The 23507-nt window shown below is 45.9% G+C and overlaps 1 protein-coding gene across 2 annotated transcripts; it reads left to right on the plus strand.

Annotated features, from left to right (window-relative positions):
- The first annotated feature begins 7732 nt into the window (after window positions 1-7732).
- Cyp1b1 (cytochrome P450 family 1 subfamily B member 1) lies at window positions 7733-17870 on the plus strand. Of its 2 annotated transcripts, none has more exons than XM_050163533.1 (3): window positions 7733-9382; window positions 10085-11128; window positions 14061-17870. In XM_050163533.1, the coding sequence occupies exons 1-3, from the start codon at window positions 9219-9221 to the stop codon at window positions 14647-14649; spliced, it is 1797 nt and encodes a 598-aa protein (XP_050019490.1). In that variant the 5' UTR covers window positions 7733-9218; the 3' UTR covers window positions 14650-17870. The 2 variants fall into 2 exon arrangements, with proteins under 2 accessions (XP_050019490.1, XP_050019491.1); XM_050163534.1 differs by having other exon boundaries at window positions 9246-9619; window positions 14061-17869.
- Window positions 17871-23507: the final 5637 nt, after the last annotated feature.

Genomic DNA, 23507 nt, shown 5'->3' on the forward strand with positions numbered 1-23507 from the left:
CAGACCCTGGGATTCTGGCTGGCACTCAGTGCAGTACCTAAGAAAGATTCTTAGAAACGCAGGGTTCTGAGTCTGGGCTGGCAGGAGTTGGCAGGTGGCTGAGGGGTTACTGTCCTAGTGGCTGTCACACAGAGCTGACAGACTAGGTGCGTATTCCTGTGACAGAGAATAAAGCACTCCTTCAAGACCATGGTTGGCGGCTCAAAAGTAAAGACGTCGTAAGAGTAGGCATAATGCTGATACCACTACCGCTACTGGTTGATTTTCATTGAGAGTTCATTTTGTCATGCACTATACTAATTGATTTTCTCATTCACTCCTCATGACCACGTATTGTGGTTGGGATCTTTTTTTTTTTTTTTTTTTTTTTTTTTTGACCCTAACCTTAACCCTAAACTGGGGAAACTCAGGCTCAGGAGTGCTTAACAGACCTAAAATCACTATATAAAGAACCCAGCCTTAGACCCACGAGTGCCAACCTCCTGATGAGTGGTGTGCTGGATGCATGGCTTCTAGTGTCCTATAAAGCTTTAGAAGATCTTGAAAGGCATCTGGGCCTGGGCCGGCGGGGGGCATGTGAAGAACTGTAATTACTTTAGAACGGGTCTGTGCGGGGTGCTGCTGTTTCCCCAGACTCCGGGAAGCCTCCCTTGGGGATGAGGAGATCTGGAATCCCCCCCTTCTATTGTTTCACCGTCTTGAACCTGGGGTTTTCCTCATTTGTCAGGAGGGAAAGAACTTCTGAACCCAGGCACACATCTCCTTTGAAATAAGGACGAGTTTGGAAGACAGCTGATATTTGTAACTTTGTGTCCCGTGTTTGCAGAGCTAAGTTAAAGTAACAGGGCTCTGTAGGGAGAGCAGTGAGTGTTCTGGCCACAAGCTACCTGGGACAGAACTCAAGAGTTGTGGGCATGCACCTAGCAGGCCTTTGCAGGAGGTAATCGGGTGAAGTTATTCTATATGTCTGGGTAAGCTTCAACACTTGCAGATACCTACAGAAGCAGAAGGAGAAGCGAACTCACTGAAGTGGAGTCAATAGTATCAGAGTCAAGGACAGCACAAACAATCACCTAAGTCATTACTTAGGGTTAAATTATGTCAGAACTGTTCTCCAGAGTCGTCTAAAAGCAGCAGCTCTACGTCTTCTTTTGAGGTCAACACTGTTCAGCTGGAAAAGGTCAACAAATAGTAATAATCTGAATAAGTCTATTCATATCAGATATATGCACATAGGTAGAAGGTCCAGGGTTTCTACTCCTGGGGTCTGGGAAGCAATGAGAGCAGTGCATCTTTCCAGTCGTTCTGTGTCATCTACTGGTTGGCTCTTGCAGCAGGAATCTACTTATGGACTGTGCAGGCATGCTTTAAGAATGTGTTTCTGGGGCTGGGGTGATGCTTATAACCAGCTGGATGTCCAGGTCCCCGTGGTCCAATGCCCTCTTCTGACACACATGCATATATGCATAAATAAAAAGCTTTAAATGTCTTATCTCATCAAAACAGAAAATAATAAAATGTGTATAACATTGTGATTATAGGATATTGTAAGAGCAGAGCACAGTGCAAACCACGGCCCAAAGCTCATTGTCTTGAAAAAATCAAGAGGAGGCCACAGTCACCTGGCCATAGACAGGCTCTTCAAATGCTTCCACTATCCTGAGGTAGTCTCCATTTTCCAGGGTTGACAAAAACATAAATATGGTTTTTCTAAACAGATGTAATGACAAGTTTCCTTCTAAATATTTATCTTAATAACCATGGCCCCATGCAGCCTCTCGGGCCTCATCAGGGCTGCTTCATTTTGCAGGAGATAGTAAATACTACAGACTGTCGTAACTGGTAAAGGGCAGAGAATAAGTGTCTGTGCAGTGTTCAGCCCTAAATGCCTGTATCACACCAGCTCCCTCCAAGGTTCAGGGAACCAGAGAAGGGGTAGAGAGAGCGGAAGAACTAGAGCTTACTAGTTCTTACTAGGAAGGCTGTTGCAAAACAACGTGTCTGGATAGAACAGGGCTGTTGGACTTTTGTTGAAATCACAGCAGCTGTGGTTTGCCTGGACAAGACCTACACAAGATGAAGCCGATTAACATCGTAGCACGATGTGGCTGGGACTCTGGCGCTCTCTCTCTCTCTCTCTCTCTCTCTCTCTCTCTCTCTCTCTCAACTTGCATTGATTCCTTGGGGATTTCACATCATGCATTCTGATTTCACTCATCTCCCCATCCCCTCTCATCATCCCTCTGCCCTTGCAACACCCCCAAACAAAAAGAAATTTAAAAGAAAAACAAAAAAAGCAAAGAAACAAAATAGAAAGAAAAACTAAACAGAGAGAGGGCGAGAAGGAGAGGGAGGGGGGAATCTTGCACTGGGAGCTGCAGTGTGGCCCACCGAGTCACAGTTAACCCTTTAGTCCATTCATCTTTTCTTGGAAGTGTTCATTGCCACAAGCCATTGGTCTGTCTTGAAGCCTCTGGCTTCTGGCTTCCGACACACCACCAACAATGAGCTCTACTGGGGCTCCTCTTGGATATCCTGTTGTCCTGTGTGGTGGAACTCCTGCTGATTTGAATCTGTAGGCTCATCCCCTTACATACTCCAACATTCATAGATTTGGTGGATGTTGGGGTGTTTCAACTCATAGCCCTGGTTCTGGACTAGGTCAGCCTGCCAGCTTTCCCTCATTGTCACTAATGGTGGGGCAAGCTCTCCATCACTGCCTGACTCTGGAGTCACAAGAGTGAGAGAGCTGGCCCTGAGCCTAACTAGCTGTAGCCCACAAGACAGTGGCCTCTGTGTCCATCTGAACATCTGGACTGTACACTAGAACTGACCTTGCTGTTGGGGACATGGGTGAGCCAGCTCTGGGGGCATGAGAGCAACAGAGCTGACCTCTCCACTTGGGCACAGATAAGGGGATGATGCCCTCCCCCTTTTCCCCTTGTTTCCTGTGGCAGGCTAAAGCACTGGTTGGAAAGTTCTCACAAGAGTGAGAGAACTAGCTCTGCTTGTCTCCAGCTGCAGCCCGCAGGAGAGTGGTCCTGCAACCCACCTGGGCCAAAAGGTAGAGCTGGCCGTGGTGACGTGTGGAGTGTGGGTGACCTGGATCTGGAAACCTGAGGGTGGGACAACTGGCCCAGCTCCTTGCTTCAGGCTGCATTGGGTGAGGTAGGGGATGCAGTGAGTGGGGGACTCTTGATGTCCAAGCTCAAACTGAGCAGCTATTGGTAGCCTATGACCCCTTTAGGATGAGCAGCCAGTATTCTTCAGGAGAGTGGCCCTTAGTACGCTGCCCATGCTCCTGTGGATGGCTCCGTAATCATGCACAACCAGACAGCACTAATTGGCCTCAGTGGGTTATTCAGAGAGAGGGAGAGAGGAAGGGAGGGAAGGAAGGGAAAGAGGGAGGGAGGGAGGGAGGGAAGGAGGGAGGGAGGGAGGGAGAGAGAGATAGAGAGAAAGTTGGGAAGGTATTGTGAAGGATTTCAGGCGGAGTTGGAGGAATGGAGTTGGGGGCTGTAGATGATAAAAATACATTGTAACCGTGTATGAATTTCTTAAAGAACAAATAAAAATAGTACACGCTTAAAAAACCAAGCAGAGCAAAACAAAACTAAAAACCCCAAGAGTATCAACATGGCCTCCAGGGCTAGAAAATTATCCTCAAGCTGTAAGATGTGTCTGGGAAGACTAAATGTAAAGTTCATATTGAGAAAAATAAAACATTGGTCGAAAAATGGGCAATTCAAGGCTGCGCCAGCTCTCAGGTGCAGTCTCACAAGGTGAGGGTGCTTCTCCATCTCCGCCAAGTTTAACTATTCTAACTGGAGGCACTTAGAAAGGACAGCACAGCAGACCTGGGATGTGCTCAGTTCCCAGCATCTGCTTCAACAGGAACATTAAAAACTCACATTGTCCAGGAGGCCCAGACACTGGACACAATGCTTGAAACCAGGTTATTCAAATGTTGACTAAGGGACCAGGACATTGTGTAAGTGATGGGAGAATGGTTCAGAGGCAACATGGTGGCTCTCCTCAGGCATGCCACTTGAAAGGTATGTTCGTTCAAATGGATGTCAAAGAGTAGCTCAAGGTGTAATATACTATAATAAAGTTCATTCTGGAACTCTCTTGCTTCTGAAAAGAGCCTCTTGGTATCCAGAACTTTCTCACTAAAAAAATGGAAAGGCCGTAGCATCTTTACTAGCAGAAGGGGTGAATTCCATTGAGGTCAAGGCCAGAAAACGCTAACGTGTAATTACCCAGCTCTTATGTTCTCTCGGGGATTACGAAGGAAAAACAGCCACTTAGGTTATTTAACTACCAATTATTTTTTTTCAAACCTTGGGCATGAGTACAACTTCTTTTTTCAAGCCTGAATTTTTATCTCATTATGGTAAAAGAAGGAAACTTGGGAGAAAAAAAGACAGATATAAGACTAAAATTAAGAGGCTAAAGGAACAAAAATAAAAGCCTGGCCCTGAAGCTGGGATCTGCTGTTCGCTTTCCCGGAGTCAAGTGTAATTCTGTCTTTTCTTTAAATGGGAACTTTGTCGAAATATATATTTTCTTAGTAACCTAGTAAGCACTTAAATTTAGAAAAGGAAAATGAAAAACAATATACCCCATTTGTCTACAGAGTTTCATGTGAGGTCAAAGGATCAGGGGAACAGGGCCTTTATCCCCTGCTCTTGTCTGAAAGGCATATTTCAGAACTGGACCAGGCTGTGGCAGCACCCCAGAGGATAGATGCACAAAATCAACCATAGACCGTGGCATTCTTTTCCTTCCCATGGCCCCATTGCTGTGCCCAGTTGTTCTAGTCAACGGCTGGAACACTAGAAGAAATGATCACTAAGTTTAATATTTAGACCGACTAGTTTGCATTCTGCTCCCTTTCTTTTTTCTTAGTCTCTCTTTCCCCTACTCCTCCTCTTATTTTCTTTGTTTCTACTTTTCTGCCCCCATCCTGGTCTGCTCTTTACTCTTCCATGAGAAAGAAAAGGATTTAAAGAAAGTAGGAAGTATGTGGGCATGGGTTTGTATGGGGTGTGGGGTGGGCAGAGAGGTCAGGGTGTATGTAGCTCAGTGATAGGACACTTGTATGTCATGTACAAGGCTCTGGCTGCCACCCTTCAAATGGAGGGGGAAAGGAAGAAAGAAGAGAAGGGGAAAGGAAGGAAGGGAAGGAGGGAGGGAGGGAAGAAGGGAGGGGAGGAAGGAGGGAGGGAGGGCGAAAGGGAGATAGAGTTACAGATAGATAGAACTGCAAGGTAGGAAAATTGGAGAAAAGTTTGCCTTAGAGGAAAGGAGACACGGAAGCTGGAAATGGACCCAGGGAAAGGGGAAATGAGAATGCAAGAACAAAGGGAAAGAAAAAAGGCCCTAAAGGAAGGCAGCCAAGAAAAAAGGAGGAAGTGAAGTGGCTGGGGAGGCTGTTGCTGGTACAGGCAGCTACAGGGTCACTGCACCAACTGCTGTGTGTGTCTATGTCTTGGAACCTTGAATGGGAGATGTGAGAAGGATTCTGAGAACAGAGTCAGGATTCTGTGCATGGATGGAAAGATGGGGTGGATTGTGGTGGCTCCTTATCTTCCTGCTGTTTCGCCCATCTTTCTTTTTCTGATTATGAAACAAGTTCTTAACTATAGTGTGAAACCCAAATACCAGCCTGGCCTTTCAGAGTCCTTCTAGGACCTTGGAAGAGATGCTTTTCTTCTCTCAGGGTTTCCAATGGAAGGCTGCCTGTGGCCAGCTTCCCCGCCCAGCATGTGAAGGAAGCAGAAGAAGGAAAGTCAGCAGAAGTAGAGGCCAGGAAGAGCCTGGGTCCGTCCATGCTGTGAGCTGTCTTAACTAATCCTCTGAGCTGGTGCATTTTAGTCCTGTGTAAACTTCAGCTGGGTCTTGGAGTCAATACACTATAAAGCATTTTAAAACCCCCACTTTAAACTATTCTCTAACTTAACTGCTCTTTCTGAAAGTTAGTTGCAGGAAAGAAAAAAAAAACAAAAAGAAAAAAAATCAAGTTTGGGATTTCAGAGGGCAACATCCTTCACCCTTTCTGTTTTGTTGACTGAGAGGGGATTTCTAAGCTAGGATCCATAGGTTGGCTGAGAAATTCTGATGGTTATCCCAAAGCCCCAACAGGGATGATTGGCTAAGAGAGAACAGAACCCCATTTTGAGATGGATCAGGAATAAATATCAGTGCTTTGGATCGATCTATCTATCTACCTATCTACATTTATGCTAAAGTTTTAATTGAGGACTAAGTCAGCCCCTTTGGTGACATTTGTACTAAAAAAAAAAAAAAAAAAGCCTGGAAGAGACTGAGACCTGATGACGGTGCACTATGGCCAGTAACGCCAGTGTCTATGTCTTCTTTGTTAAGAGTCTGTCTCCCCCCATGGCATTGGTCCAACTGGTTACTCTACTTTTTGAGACCCTGTCCTAGCACAGGAGCTGTGCCCAAGGACATTTTGCTGTGGCAGGCAGGCGTGCACACGGTGATCTAAAAGCTACCCAGCATTTGTTAAATAGGAGTTCTAGCCTTGCTTAATATTTTAAAGCAGCAGTGACTTGGCTTGAAGGCAGCTTCCACCTTCTCTAATTCTGGCAGAGATGCTGTGAGATGCGCTCGGAATGTACGCCAGCCGGTTGTAGATTCTTATCTCCTAACCTAGTGCTTTGGTGGGAGCCGAGTCCCAGGTCACTAGTCAGGGTCCTGCAAAGCTGGATCAAAAGTTGCCACACACCTCCTTTGGAAGTGTGGTTTGCACATGTCTCCAAAGAGTGCATGTGTGCCCCTTTAATTCCTCAGCGTAGTGCTGGTGCCTAGTGGGAACTCCTAGACACTGGGAGCCAAGAACATGCTGCCTTGTGGCCTTTCCTGGGTATGTTCTGCTCTAAGGGACTGTGGCCATGGCTGCCCCTTACTTCTCCCTCTTCTCAGGAGCTGGGATAATGTTCTTGGAAAGCTGGCGTTCCTGTTAACTGAACTGTGATCCCAAATAAACCTATTTTCCTCTGTAAATGGGCCAGTCTCGAGCCTTTTGTTACAACATGAGAAAAACAAACTAAGACAGACACGTTGGAGTAGTGCAGCTCTGAGAAACCAAGGCTTATTATTAAACTAATGCTCTTGCCCTCCAGGCCAACTTCTGGTCTGAGTACTCGACGGTGGAGTATATAAAATCCCACTCAGAAAACAGCAGAAGTTACCGAAAACACTTATAAAAAAGGCATTTTCTTAGCAGGCCAGGCATTTCATTCACAGATGTTAGACACTTTTTCAGACACCTTCGTTACGTTTCTTTAGAATGTACTCAGTTATCCCAGCTCAGCTGTGAGGCACCTCCCACTGGCCTTCCTCATAAATGCCAATTTAAGTGTAGTAAGCATACCTTTTCTTTGTGAGTCTTTCAACCCTCGGCCATGAACAAAGAGCATCAGATTCTTCCATCTGATTGAAAAGGTATTGCATTTATTATGTGTGTGTCTGTGTGTTCTGGCACAGATGGGGAAGTCTGAGGATCACTTGTTTACGTTGGTTCTCTCCTCGTACCTTGTGGGAGCCAGGCATCCAGTTCAGGTGGGCAGGCTTGTTGGTCAGAGCGCTCAGCTGTTGAGCCTCTGGCTAGCTCTTGGCTGATTAAAAAACTATCTATCTATATATTATATAAATTATATATGATATATATTATTTATTTTTTAGCAAGAAAGACAACTTTGGGCCTCTTAAGTATGCTTTTACTCCATATAAACCTGTATGAGGAATTTGGAGTGGGACTTTGGGAGTTCAAATCTTGTCTCCACCTCTAGAGAACTGTGTGACTTAAGTCCCATAATCTCTCTGAATCTGTTTTTGTAAAAGAGACAATAACACAACATTGGGAGTGGGTTGTCCCGGGATCACACCAATAGCCTGGAGCTACAATTCCTGCTTGATTAACGAGAAGCAATCTATCTCTTCTATGGCTAGCCCTTTCCAGAGCCTGGCAGAAACCTTGTTCTCACAGGTGTTTTGAAAGTATGATTCTATGCCTTAACCGGTAGGAACAGGAGCAACTGCTTCCAGGACCTTGAGTCACCCTGGGAAGCGTCCCCATGGTCCGCAGCCACGCTTTTGGGAACCAGGCTGCGGGAACGAGGGTCGAGAAGCCAGCTGCGATGGAGCATCCTTCAGGCAGGCCCTGCGGGCGCAGCTGTGCGTGCGTCGCCAAGGGTGGTGGCGGCAGGCACCCCGCCCTTGGCCGCCGCCTCGGCGTGTCAGGTGGCGTGAGAAGCGCGGGAGGGGCGGCCGCGAGCAGCGCCCAGGGAGATGACTGGAGCCCTATTTCCCAGAAGCGGCGCACGCAAGGCACAGCTCCGCACGCAAGGGGGAGGTGACAGCAGAAACTTTTCAACCCGAACGTTCGCAGGCTTCCAGAGCTGCCTCCTCCTCCCACTCACCGCCCCCTCTTAGGTCTCACACTCCAGAACTGCCTCAAGCTTGGCTCAGAGCCTGAGTGCGACCAGAGCGCGTCCAGCAGGTGGCGTGGCCCTTATCTTTTCAAAGCGGGAACCCTCCAGACCTGCTGTGCTTTGTGTGCCGCCGAAGGGTGGTCCGCGCCTGGAGCGGTAGGGCAGCCGCTTTCAGGGTTTCCTGATCTCGCCAGCAGAGGTGGAAAGAGATCTGTGCACACAAAGGGCCACGACTGTAGGGCCAAATGGTTTGCAAAACCTTCAGATAAAAATAAATGCCAGGCAAACCGTCTCAAATCAAGCTACCCCGTACCTAAAAAATGACAAGTTTCCTTTTCTGGCTTGGTGCCTAAGGACCATGAGCAAGGCACCAAGCTCGAGTCACCTGGAGAAGGAGGGCGTGCTCTTGGGTGCTTTCTGCTCAAGCGCGCAGAAGCGTGGGAAATTCTGTCCCAAGCTCGGTTCTGGGGAAATCGTGGGGTCTTGACTGGGGGATAACTGATGACAAGCCCTTATCGCCACGGGAAAACTTTTCAAGGAGGCTTCCAACGAAACTGCCAGCTACATTTTAAGAACGGTCCGAGCACGCGGAGCGGACTTCCCATTGAACCATCCTTGGGTCACCCTCAGCGTGGACATGAGACCTGAGAATCCGAGTCCAAGTCCCAGACTTTCACGGCGCGCCCCGCCCCTCACGCCCCACCCCTCAGGGTCCCGTTTCCTCTCTACCCAGCCCTTAAAACCCCGGGTAGAGGGATGGCGCGTGCCACCTCTGCGGTGCGTTGCAGATACCTCTGCGATGCCAGCTTGAAAGTCTCCCTCAGCCTAGAATTTGACTCCAGTTTACCAACTCCTAACCCCCGCCCATCTCAAGCGCAGCTCCAACTCCGTGAGAAAGCCCCGACTTTGCAGAGCCCCAGGTGCAGTGGAGCTCGGCAAACTTGAGACACTTTTTCCTTCCTTTCCTCCAACCCAATCCAAGTTTAGGTTCTAACTGAGCCAAGAGTGGGTGCTAAAGCAGCGGGCATCAGGTGTCTAGGGCGGGCCTCCAGGTCCCTGGGGGACTCTCAGGTTGAAGTCTTGCCGTGGGCAGAGGCTTCAGGGCTTCTCCCAGAGCCGGTTGTTCTGCACCGCTGGAAAACCACGCTTCGTTGCAGGTCAGTCTGTACGCGGAGCCACCTTCCTGGGGCCTCTTTAGACCAGTTCTTGAAAGTCAGGGGTCCGGGGTGTTAGGCACTTTAAAAGAAACCTGCCTCTGTGTCTGGCACTGACCTTGTGTCGGAATTCCGGGAACCGTTAGGCAGCTGGGGATTCAGAAGCTGGCGTGTTTCTGCTGGAGGCTGGGTTGGGCATGGAAGGGTATCTTAAGCATCTTGTCCAGAAAGCCATCCTTGACCGAGGTAGGCACCGCCTCCTCTCTATTCAACAGGGTCCTATAGTCCCATGCTGATGCTGGGACCCATTCTCTCTCTCTCTCTCTCTCTCTCTCTCTCTCTCTCTCTCTCTCTCTCTCTCTCTCTCTCTCTCTCTCTCTCTCTCTCTCTCTCTCTCTCTCTCTCTCTCTCTCTCTCTCTCTCTCTCTCTCCACATCTGAGTGTCACGTTTTGCCTTTGTGTCCCCAGCATGGCCACCAGCCTTAGCGCAGACAGCCCGCAGCAGCTGAGCCCGCTGTCTACCCAGCAGACCACACTTCTGCTTCTTCTCTCTGTCCTGGCCGCCGTGCACTTGGGACAGTGGCTGCTGCGACAGTGGCGGCGGAAACCGTGGTCCTCGCCCCCGGGTCCTTTCCCATGGCCACTGATCGGAAACGCGGCGTCTGTGGGCCGGGCGTCGCACCTATACTTCGCTCGCCTTGCGAGGCGCTATGGTGACATTTTCCAGATCCGTCTGGGCAGCTGTCCCGTGGTGGTGCTGAATGGCGAGAATGCCATCCACGAAGCCCTGGTGCAGCAGAGCAGCATCTTCGCAGACCGGCCGCCCTTCGCCTCTTTCCGCGTGGTGTCTGGCGGCCGCAGCCTGGCGTTCGGCCCCTACTGCGAGCGCTGGAAGGCGCAGCGACGTGCGGCCTATGGCACGATGCGCGCCTTCTCCACGCGCCACCCGCGCAGCCGCCGCCTCCTTGAGGGCCACGCGCTGTGCGAGGCGCGAGAGTTGGTCGCGGTGCTGGTGCGACGCTGCTCAGGCGGTGCCGTCCTGGATCCGACGCAACCGATCATCGTGGCCGTGGCCAATGTCATGAGCGCCGTGTGCTTCGGCTGCCGCTACAACCACGACGATGCCGAGTTCCTCGAGCTGCTCAGCCATAACGAAGAGTTCGGGCGCACGGTGGGCGCGGGCAGCCTGGTGGACGTGCTGCCCTGGCTGCAGCTCTTCCCTAACCCGGTGCGCACCACCTTCCGAGAGTTCGAACAGCTCAACCGCAACTTCACCAATTTTGTCCTGGACAAGTTCTTCAGGCACCGCGAAAGCCTGGTACCCGGAGCTGCTCCCCGTGACATGATGGACGCCTTCATCCTCTCCGCAGAAAAGAAGGAGGCCGGGGGACCTGGCGACGGTCCCTTCGGGCTGGACTTGGAGAACGTGCCGGCCACTATTACGGACATCTTCGGAGCCAGCCAGGACACCCTCTCCACCGCGCTGCTCTGGTTGCTCATCCTTTTCACCAGGTAAAGCCTCCAGGAGGGATGGGTCAGTCCTTGCGCTTTTCTCCTTTGAAAAGGGGCGTGTGGCTAAAAGGTCACTAGCTGGGCGCGGGGTTTGAGGTTTCACCCTGCCTCACTCCTCATTCCTTAAAACTGAGATCTCAGGGAAGATAAGCCCCCACCAATGGGACCGACTGCGTTGCCTTCCCCACCTAGCGTTGGCAGCATCTTTGGCGTTGTCTCAGTCCCTCCCTCCTCCTCTTGTGACTGAAAACAAATTTATGAAGAGCCCTTGCCCGCAAAAACAAGATCTTTTTTGTCATTTGCGGCAGATCAATCTTGATTCTTCTGTGGCTCAATAGAAACAGAATTGGACCTGTTCCAAGGTTAAGGAGGCGCAGTAAAATGTTAACTAAACACGGCGGCGCACGGCTGGCACTTCCGAGGCTGTCCAGCCCCGGTCTTAACATCCAGCTACCGGGCAGGGTTTTGTTACCAGGTAAAGGAAGCCAGCGGAAGCAGGTCCTCAGAGGACAACCTGAGAAAAAGGTTTACCCAAAGGCTGACGCAAAGAAAGTAGGAGCAGGCACTTCTGTGACTGGGACAGCATCTAGAGAGGAGTGTCAGGCACCGGGGCCATCCTAATCTCTGGGCCAGGGCTCTACAGTCTGGCAAGGCTGCCTGCAACGATTAAGAAGTCTCCCCCACCCCCGCTGTCAGGTGATCTAAGCAAATGAATCCTTTGTGAGAATTTGAAGATCACCTATTGCTTACCTGAAATTCTGATTTAGCCTGTATTTTATCTGGAAACCCTACTGCGTTTCTTAGCACTTAAGGGATACTGAATATGCGTGGCCCTCCGAGTTTAGCAGAAAGAGTCCGTTTCCTGTTGGAATTTACACAATTCGCATTTCTTTAGATGTTCTACGTCACATTTTTATTATATTTAAAATAACTTTTTAGTAGTAAAGTCAAATTGGAAATATTGTGACCTAGGGGCAAGGGAGGCCGAAACAGAAGAAAGGGAATTCAACCCAAGATCAGGAAAAAGGCCTTGGAGTTGGGTGGCCAGATCTTTCCCATTCCAAAATGAGTGTGTACCCTTTTATTTGGAGGGGGGGGGAATCTGTATTGAGCTGTATAAGCAGCTTTTCATGTGTTCCAAAGAAATAAAAATAATTTTGGGGTCATTGCCAGTTAAAGATGACATTATTTTTTCTTTTTCGTGAAGAGGCAATATAATCAGTGGGCAAATTACAATGCCTGAGTGTAAATTTCACTGACACAGCGGGTTGATCCACTCCTATATAGTGTCTGCGTTCACACTATAGGATGGACTAGTAGCTGTTGGCGGGAGGGTTTGGTCCATGCGGTCAAAATGCTTGCCATTTGGCCCTTCCTGGGAAGCTTTGGGAAGTTCTGATTTTAGCATCTCTCAGTATTTAAACACCACTTAAATGGTCGCTGCCCCTGTTCTCCTCCACCCCCACTCCTTCGGAGCCTTCCGTTTAAACGTCCTCGGTGGTTAGCACTGATTTTAGTATGTTTTTTTTCTTTCGAAACGATTTTAAGCTTTTATTTGTTTTGATATATAGAATATCCAGCGCATGCCTGTTGCCTGAAGAGGCCAGGAGGGCGGATCCCTTGGGACTGAAGTTACAAACTCCAGTTAGTGGTCACGTGTGTGCTGGAAATTCTCTCAGGAAGTCTGCTGGTGCCCTTAACCACCAAGGCATCTCTCCAGCCTGGATTTTAGTGATTTTGAAGGCTACATAATATCTTGTACTAATATTGAACATATGTAAAATCAGTTTTGAGCTTTAGTATTAATTGTTGGTTTTGACTGCATTTTAAGTTTTAAGTATTGTTATGATTATATATCATTATACCAATAAGTTATTTTCTGAAAGGAGGCCCTTAGGGATAAATAATTGGGCTTAAAAATGAAGGACCAAGGGATTGTTGCCTTATATAGAGTTTACTGTGCTTTGTCTTCCAAAAAAACTGTCCCAGTTTCTATCAGCTACAATGCAGAATTAAAACGTGTACCCCCATCTGAAAAACTGGGGCCCTGCTCTTTAAATTGAAGAAATATGTAGCTTTATCTGTCAGGAGACCAATAATGCTTCATAACATAGGAATTATGGGGAGGGAGGAGGAAGGATGGGGGACAGAGAAAATATATAGCTTAATAAAAACAATACAAAATAAAGTAAAAAAGAATTAATTAAAATTAAAAAAGAAACAGCTACGTGTGAAATTTTCAATTTAATTTTATATGCCTTAGTGCCTTTAACTATTAAATAAACTGCACATGTTTTCATAAAAAAAAAAACAATGAATTGCCTCAAGATCTAAGGGAAGGAAAAGAGTCTGCTTTCAGGGCAGCATTTTAACTTTTGTGTGTGTGTGGGGGTCCTTTCGCCTTTGTAGACTTCTCTATAAACACACTGAAAATTACCTTATGACTACATTGGTATAAAATGAATATGTGAAAAGTGTGTTATGTGGACTTCTACTCATAAGTCCATTTGTTTACAAGAGAGACAGATATTTTCCTGGTGTCTAAAATGTATTGTGGGCCTAGGCGCTGTACCCAGCCAGGACATAAGTAGGTCTGGCCACTAGCGTGCGTTTTAAGACTGTAAAAAACTTAAGGGTTTTATTTTCCCACAATGGGAAATAAATCCTAGGCCATAAGAAGGTTATTACAGAAAAAATAAGATTGTTGTTGTTTAACTTGCAATATTGAGCAAGCAAAATTAGCCTTTTTTTTTAATTTCTTTCAGAAATTGTAATTCAGTCACAGACCTAGATAGTTTGTGGAATTAGAGTAGAATTGCGGTGTGCTGTAGGTGAAAGGTAAATTAAACTCATTTTGCTCTCTCTCTCTCTCTCTCTCTCTCTCTCTCTCTCTCTCTCTCTCTCTCCCTTTTTCATACTGAAATCCAAACAGATACCCTGATGTGCAGGCCCGGGTGCAGGCTGAGCTGGACCAGGTTGTCGGTAGGGATCGTCTGCCCTGCATGGATGACCAGCCCAACCTGCCTTACGTCATGGCTTTTCTTTATGAATCGATGCGATTCACCAGCTTCTTGCCTGTCACCATTCCTCACGCCACCACTGCCAACACCTTTGTCTTAGGCTACTACATCCCCAAGAACACGGTGGTTTTTGTTAACCAGTGGTCTGTGAATCATGACCCAGCCAAGTGGCCCAACCCAGAGGACTTCAATCCAGCCCGATTCCTGGACAAGGACGGCTTCATCAACAAGGAACTAGCCAACAGTGTGATGATTTTTTCGGTGGGCAAACGGCGGTGCATCGGCGAAGAGCTCTCTAAGATGCTGCTGTTTCTCTTCATCTCCATCCTTGCTCACCAGTGCGACTTCAAGGCTAATCAAAGCGAGCCCTCAAACCTGAGTTTCAATTACGGCCTGACCATTAAACCCAAGTCATTTAAAATCCACGTGTCTCTCAGAGAGTCCATGGAACTCCTTGATAGCGCTGTTCAAAAGCTGCAAACTGAGGAGGCTCGCCAGTGAGAAGCCAGGGGTAGCAGAGATGTGACAAGTACATCTGACTCATTACCTGGGGAGGGGAATACAGGTTTTGTTTTATTTATTATTTTTTTTTCCCAGCTCCATTTTTGGTATCACTTCTCTAAGTGAGCAGAGACGAAGTGGCCTGAAGGTGAGGCATGTTTACCCATTCCTGGCTCCTCATGGGCTCATGCTGCCCTTCCTGGAAGTACTTTTGAGTCAGAGTAAAAGGGTCTATCAATTTTTTTTTGCAATTAAACATATGCACATATATCAATAGATGTGCACAAGTACCTAACAAAGTATTTCAGTAATTCTGCCTTTGTAGGTGGATTTGAAATGGAACCTCTATGTGCAGAAATTTTCATCTTCAGAACCTACACTAAACAAAGGGTTAGGATATACTCAAAATTCAAAGACAAGTGATTTCAACGAAAAATTGTGAAGACCGGAAATTCTCCATCAAGAACCAACTTACTTGAGAAAATACTTTAATTCCTTTGTAGTAGCCCTGGCTGAAGTTTGCTTTTTGCTTGAAGATGTTCCTGCCACTTTAGGATGGACCATAAAGTCAGTTACTCAAAAAGAAATTCGTAGGTAATTTAAAAAGTGTAGCAGATTAATTAACTTAAAGGTAAATTGTTTAGATGGTAAAAAAAAAAGTTAAAGTTGCATGCCATTTGGCTGCTAAAGTGAACTGTTCCAGTTGGGAAGAGAAAAAAAGATATGCCAGGCCAGCTTAAGCTGTCAAATATGAGGCTGTAAGAAACTGGTCTCAGAAGTAAGTCTCATAAATAAAAACAAACAACGACAACAACAACAACAACAACAACAACAACAACAACAACAACAGAAAATCCCTAATGTATTCAATACCTATAAATTTGTTATGTAGTAATTCATAAACATCATATGAATACAATTTGATCAGAAAAATATTTGCATAGCATATTTCTTATGTCATATTATAAACCAAAAAAGTATAATCAGTTGAAATCTGTCCAAGGTCAGGGAATGAGCTTGACTAAATCAATCTGTTTTGACTCAGGAAACCAAGTAACAGAAAGATTTTTTTTCTCATTCAGGGTTCAGACAAGGGACAACTAAATTAGCGAACTACATTCTTATCTGGTAATTGTTATAATACAGACGCTTCTTTTGGGATTGGCCCCATTAATTTGTTAAGATTCCAAACTCTTGACATACTTCAATTTTAAATGAGCTTAAAATCCACCTTGATTATTTCATTTCAGTTGAAGCTAGAGGAAATACGGTCATTATTTCTTCGAAGGTGAGACACCTAACCTTTGTCTGAGGACAAATGCTGAAAAAGGGGGGGGGCGTGAAATTTCTAGATGTTCTTTATAATCGACAACTGAGAAGTTTCTCTTTAAATGTTATTATTATTGTTATGTTTTTTAAATTGAGTGTTAAGGTCTGTGATTTTGTTTGTTTTGTCTTTAGAGGCTGTTTAGTGATTGCATTGTGAGCCGGTAAAGATAGCTAAAATTAATCCTTTTATTTAAGATGGTACACTATGAGCAGTTAATTTTTGGTAGTTGGGAAAGAAGAAATCTAAGGTTTTGGATTATGTAAACAAGTCGGAAAAACCTCAGGAAGGGCTAGAAGAATGGGAAAGGAGGCCCAGGGCCGATGGGGGGGTTCCCATTTCCGTTTTCACTGCAATTAGAGGTAACAAAAGAAGCCTGCAGCCCTCCAGAGAGCATGCTGCTTGCTTGGTTTCCTTGGGCTTTTTAGAATTTTCAAATCAAAACGACAAAGGAAGGAGTGTGTGGAGACCGTCAGAGCTGCAAGACAGAGAAAGAATGGGTACGAGGAAAGATGTGTAAACGGCTCCCATTCGCTCCAAGGTAATTTACTGAACTGTAAAATTTGAAGCATGAACATTGAGGAAAAAATGTTTGGAGTGGCAGTCCTTAAATTTCAAGGGTATCTCTAGAATCGCCCTAGTCCTCCTCTACCTGCCCTATTTTGTAGTTGGAAACTGAACTATGATAATGTAAACTTTATTCAAAAATTTTCATAACAGAACCCCTTGAATTTGGAACACAGATTGTGTCAATATTTTAAAGGCCTTAATTTCAACTACAAAAGTCAGGTCTATCAAACATTTTTTTAGATATCTTAAAAACATGTGCCTCAGCAGGGCTGGGACAGTGATTTGGGCCCCCGTGGCCTCTTTACTCTGAGAAATTCCTAATGGTGAAAGTCGTCCTGTACCACTCTGGACCCCTCATTACATTAGCCAGCCCCAGATGTTTGTTTTGTGAATGTAGGCACCGTTTCCATCTAAGGCTCTCAGTGAACGGGAAAGAGGCAGTGTTTGTGCGCGCGCGCGTGTGTGCGTGTGTGTGTGTGTGTGTGTGTGTGTGTGTGTGTGTGTGTGCCTGAGAGAGAGAGAAAGAGAGAGAGAGAGCACTTTGTCGAATATACTTAGAACTCAGTGAAAGGAAGGAGGTTGCAAACCAGAAACAAGTAATAATTCCCAAATCTGGAGGCTATCGAGATAGATTCCTGGCTTCATCAGAAAGTCCGATTTTATTTCTGCCACAGACGGCTTCATTTGCTGATCCCCACATAAGTCAGAATGTCCACTTCAGCTCAGCACAGCAAAAGTGTGTTTTTGTTAAATGCCTCATTTGTGTATTAGAGCTCAGACTTCATCAGAACATTCTCCCCCCCCCCCGCCCCAAAACAAAAGACGCCGCCTTGGGTATGTTTTGTGGATTAATCAACAGAGTTCATGCCCCAGAAATTAGCCTTTACCTGTGAAATGTTACCACACCCTTAATATTTTCACACTTGGGCTGTGCTAGATCAACTCGATACTCCACCATGTGTGTTAATTGGTATGTTTTCAGCCGTGACGTGATTGTGGGATAATGAGTATATATTATGTGATGACTGGAACCCAAGGATAACTTCCTATTTAGCCTTTTCCTATGTTTTTGTACTTTATCATATATATTCTTAGTATGTATATAGCTGATACAGTGCACAGTCATAACCAGGACAGATCCTATGCACACAGCATTAACTGATGTATAGCCTTTACTTTTGATGTACTAAAATGTAAAGAGTTCTATTGATCATTATCTATTACCAAACACCATTACCTAAACAATAAAAATTCACTTCCATAATTCTGTGAAGTTCCTTTTCGTGTTACAGCAAGGTCTCATTGGTCATGTATTTCTACTCTTATGCGCTCTTGCATCGAAACACTGAGGCGCGTGGTCCTCGCAGCCCCTACGTGTGCCACTTCACACCTCCCTGTGGTGTGTGCCCGCCTTCAGCTTTGCTTTACACCCGCACTCTACTCCCTAAAGAATGCAGCATAAACATTGTGTTTGATCATTCCATACTTTGGCCTGTTTGATTATTTTTTCCAATTTATTTTTTATTTAATACTTTTTCAACACCCAATTTTCTTGAGCAAACCCATGGTCTTTATATTATTGAATTTATAAAGACCAACAAAGAGTTAATTATTCCTGGTGATCAGCCAAGCAAAATAAGAATTAACTTGCAAATTTGAACGATTGGATCGAGGTCTTATCATGCTGACCTAATATTTCTGCTTTGCCTGGGAAATGTAGGATATGCTTATCCCCTCTTGGCAGCAAGCTGACCCCTTCTCTGAGCACGCCATCCATTCCTTTGCAAGATTTATGTCCCTTCATTAGTAAGAGAAGCTGATGTCCAGTAAAATAGATTGGATGAAAAAAATTCTGCAATGTGCTATGTGGAAATATTTTTCTGCTGTTTATTTGATAAGTTACATGGTGTCACAGACACAGCCAGGGCCTCACTGTTCCTCTCACACAGGTGGTAGGGCCATGCAATGCCAGGGGTCCTCATTTCTTCCAGACAACCACTCCTGTTACTGTGAAAACAGGAAGGGAAGCAGGAAAGCCAAAGTGGCACTCTATGTCACCGATGCTTTGGCAGGGAACATCAGTTTAGCAGCCCAGAAGCAACGGCTGTGAGTTGGTCTTAAGGAATATTCATTTATTTTCCAGATATGTGCAAAAAAAAAGTGCCTGGAAAATGGTCATATCCATTCAGGGCAAAGGAAAAATACTTTCTGGGGGAAAATTAAAATCTCAGTGGGGTCAAGTTTGTTTGTTTGTTTGAGGGAGTATGCTCAACTAATCTAATAGAGTCCAGGCTAGGTGCAGGCGGGAAACCAAGGCAGCTTTGGATCATCCAGGTGTGCTCACCAGAGGCTTCTAAAAGTCACCCTGGCACTTAAACCCAGTCCACTCTTCCATGTATTCTTCCAGAAACCAACTGGCTTTTAGCTTTCTCTTATTTTAGCTCAGGAATCTGGCTTTCTTCTCTTAGTTATCCTCAGAAAAGGAGGAAGGAGGAGGAAAACTAAACATGTTCAGATACAGAAACCATTCTCAGTTGGCATTTTGAAGTAAGGCGCTTGGGGGATAGGGAGATGGTTCAGTGTGCAGAGTGCTTGCTATGCTGGCGTGAAGACTGACTTTGGATCCCAGCCCCCACACAAAAGCCAGGTGAGGCAGTGCCCATTGTACAACCTTGGTGCTGGGGGACAGAGATCGGCATAACTCTGGGGACTCATGGGGCTCCGGGTTCAGTGAGAGACCCTGTCTCAAAAAGTAAGGTAGAAAGGTGATTGAAGACATCCCAGTGTCATCCTCTGGCCTCCAAATATGCCCTCCAAATCATACACATACTTGCACATGCATGACAAAATGCACGGAAAAACTGTCCATTTTGGACATCTATGGGCAATCTTGAAGTATCAGCTTGTGTCTCACTCCTTTAGTCACTAAGTACCAACTTTAAGAAAATAAAAAAGGTCATTACTGCTTTTCTACATGTGTCAGGTAAGAGAGTAAGAAAGGGAAGGAAGGAACATTAAACACTCAGGAGTTTTGGGTCAGTGTATTTAAATAATCTCTTAAACACATTCGAGCGTGGCAGCCTTACAACGGGGTGGAAATATACAAAAATAAATTAGCAGCATCCACATGTGGATTGTCTCTGAAAGCTGACTTCCTTGCCTTGGTGCTATCACTGCGGTCTTTTCCCAGCTGGCCTATGATTAGAAGCACAAGGTAGTTTGCTAGCTTTTGAGAGCTGTGATCCTCAGTAGTTTCACAAGCAGTCTCCTTCCTTTTGGGAGACACACTGTTGCAAATTCATTCTAGTGGCTTAATTAATTAATTAATTAATTTTGAGGCAGAGTTTCTCTGTGTGACCCTGGCTGTCCTGGAACTCACTCTGTAGACCAGGTTGGTCTCGAACTCAGGAAGCTGTCTGCCTCTGTCTCCCAAGTGCTGGGATTAAAAGCGTGTACCATGACTGCCTGGCTGCTAAATACTTTAAAAAAAACCTGGTAATAGTAAGAGCTAGGGAATATGTGAAGCTCCTGGAATTCTCACAGTGCTGAGAGGAATGTAAAATGGTGTGTGTGGTATGAGCTGACTCCGAGATATTTATTCTATATAGGGGAAATAAGTGCATACAGAAACGACCTGAGTGTTTGCAGTGGCTCTACTCACAATCACCCAAACTGGAAATGACTGTTTTCCAAGGATGCTTAGCTAAAGTGAATGTGGTTCTGTCACACAATAGGATATGAGTCAGCAAGAAAAGGAGTAACTGTACATAAACCCGAAATGTGGACACCTGTCAAGGGAGTTATGTTGGTTAAAAAAAAAAAGTTAGCTTCAAAAGACTCTCCACTGCATGTTCTCAACAGTTCAGCAGGGGGAAAGCTGTATTCAGTTCTGTGCCAGGCCTTTTCCTTTAGACCACCACTCAGTTCCCAAGTCATGACACCGAGACTTATTCTTAGTTGTGAACACTCAGTCTTAGTTTAGCTCTTATTTTAATCTGTTTCTCTTTATCTACATTTTGCCTCAGGGCTTTTTACTGCCTTTCAGTATTGCTTCCTTTCACTGCTTCTCTTGTCTGCCTGGCAGCTCCCTGAATTCTGGCCCCAGGCCTCTACTTCTCCCTCATCCTCTCTTCTCGCTCTCTCTCTCTTTCTCTCTTTCTTCTGTGCCTAGGTTTCTGCTCCTTATGCCCTCTGCCCCGCCTATCCTGCTTTCTGCCTAGCCATTGGCTGTTCAGCTCTTATTAGACCAATCAGGCGCCTCAGGCAGGCAAGGTGAAACAAATGCAACACATCTTTACATAATTAAACAAAGGCAGCATGAACAAATGTCACACATCTTAACATGGTTTAATATTATTCCACAGCATAGTTCTTCATGATGAAAATAATTACATGGACATACAATTTCATGGAAATAAAATGATAACAAACCAAATTGTAAAAGTTTTAAAGGGGAATCGGTGTAAATGACTCTGTTGACTGAGGTGGGTTTCTGGAGCTCATGACAACCATTTCTGTTAAGCAACAAGATGGAAGCTCTGAGTGGGGAGGGCAAGCCAAGGTTTGTAAAGAAGGACCAAGGCCTTTGCTGACACTATTGCTGTTTGGAGTGGGTAGGGGATGCCAGAATCTCCAAGTTCAGCAGAAAATGGACTGGTGGTTTTTGGAGTAGAACCACCACAATTCAGAGAAATTTTACTTGGGTGGGTGAAGGGAAATAACATTTCAGTTAATTTTGTTATAAAAACAGAGTGGTGTGTGTGTGTGTGTGTGTGTGTTTGTGTATGTGCATTCATGTAAGGGTGGTGTGTGTATAGTGTGTGTGTGTGCATGCATGTAGGTGTGGTATGTGTATAGTGTGTGTGTGTGTTTGTGAGTGTACACGTGTGTGAGTGTGTTGGGAGGCTGTTTACAATGAGTAGTCAGGAAAGGCTCTCTACGGGAAGCAATACCAAGGGTGAGCATTGAGGATGGCAGTTTCTGCCTAAGCTCCCCCCACACAAAGGAAATTCAGAAAGGGAAGTATCAGACAACACATTAATTACCTCAGCACTAACAAAAAGTCTGGTTCCACCCATTAAGTTGATTTCACAGTCACTTAAAATCTGGGCAATCAGAAATAAAACAGTCAGATCACACCCTATAACAGATGTTGTGGGTAAGTCCCTAATCTGCCAACTTCTGCTTTGCCAAACGGCATTGCTGTGGTCCAGACCATTCCCTGACATCAGTTCACTGGCTCATTCTAGAAATGAAGAACCAGACAGCAGGCTTTTGGAACTATACCTTTAAAATACAAGTTACAGTGGATTTTAGTGGTGCATGCCTGCAATCCTAGCACTCAGAAGTAGAGGCATGAGTTTGGGGCCATTCTCCCACTCACAGTGAGTTTGAGGCTACATGAAACCTCAGGAACAAAAATAGAATAAAAACAAAAAGTGTGTTCTAATGATCTGTGGGATCCTTTAATGTGGCATGTACTGAATTGATTCTGTGTGTCCCAGGAGTTCCTCTGGTCTTCTTCATACTGTGTCATATAAACACACTTTTATTATATATGATTGACAAGATAGTCACCCATCCCCATAGAGTTGGGTCTCCTGGAGAGAGACTGGATGTGGGATCACACACCCTCTGGTGGTGAGTAGCCTGTGGTTGGGGGACCATACACCCTCTGCTGGTGATCAGCTTGTGGATCGGAGATCACACACCCTCTGGTGAGCAGCCTGTGGATGGGGGATCACACATTCTCTGGTGAGCAGTCTGTAGATGGGGGACCACACATCTGGTAGTAAGCAGCCTGTGCTGGGCCTTCTCCTCAGGCATTGCTTTATTGTTTTGCCCACACAGTCTTTGGAACACCAGGCATCAGGTTACATCCACCTCAGAGAAGCCTCAGGGAAATCTGTGCTGATAAAGCGCAGGACGTTCTGCTCTCTCTCTGCCTCCATCCATTCTGTTCTCTTGGCTCATGACTCACTGCTATCCTCACGCAGTCAGGCTAAAGGGCCACCTTTGTTCTCTTCCCATCTCAGAACTCATCATTTTAATTTAAGGCTCTCTTTCCTCAGTGTTCACAGGCCCACAGCAAATCCAGCTGCTCTCAGATTGGCCTTGACATTGGAAGAAGAGGTGGAAGAAGGGGGTTGATATTTCACTGTGTTTTGCAATGTTGCTTCCAGGAACCAGTTGCTATAGAAATAAGGTAGCCTATTTGTCCCCTCTTCCAAGCTCTTTCAAATCCCCAGCCTTGCTCTATTGTATCTCTGTCTGGCAGTCCAGGGGTGTATCTCGAGACAGAATAAAGGTAACATAATTTAGTTTGGGTTTGTTGTCTGTCTCTAGTTCCATCCCACTCCTCAGAATGTAAATCTGTGTATCCGGTGCTCCACTAGAACAGAGCTGGGGGGAAACAGATGGGATCACCAGAGTCTTTATGATCACGCCTCCTGTCCTTCTCCTGATAGGAAGAGAACTGCCATCCTGGGAGGGACATCTCTAGATGGCTTCTTCTTCCAAGACTAAGCATGAAGCCCTGACCTAAAGGTATGTGGGAGGATGATGAACAGTTGAATGTAGTTTCTCATCTACTTGGGATCCTCCACCCTGGGTTTCTCCGCCCCTTCCCCTATTCCATCTGGTTGACTCATCTTGACCTGGCCTTCACCTACAGGCAGACAAGTCAACACCCCCATAGGAAAACAGACTCAAGCTCAAAGAACAAAGGATGGGAGAAGTATAGGTATGTTGAGGCTGAATTTGCAAGAGCTAAGGTCTCTCAAACACTGCCATCACAAGGGGAACGTTTTTCCGAGTCATTCCTCTGATATGGTGATTCCACTGGCTCCCAGCCATCTTAAATAACGTCAGGGGTCAACAAACTATAGCCCATGAACTAAATCTGATCTACCACCTGTGTTTATACAGCTTGTGAGCTAGGAGCAGCTTTGTAATTTTAAAT

The sequence above is a fragment of the Alexandromys fortis genome, unplaced genomic scaffold (assembly GCF_014885135.2).
Source record: "Alexandromys fortis isolate MF-2015 unplaced genomic scaffold, M_Fortis_MF-2015_v1.1 scaffold_136, whole genome shotgun sequence".
In the NCBI taxonomy this organism is placed as follows: Eukaryota; Metazoa; Chordata; class Mammalia; order Rodentia; family Cricetidae; genus Alexandromys; species Alexandromys fortis.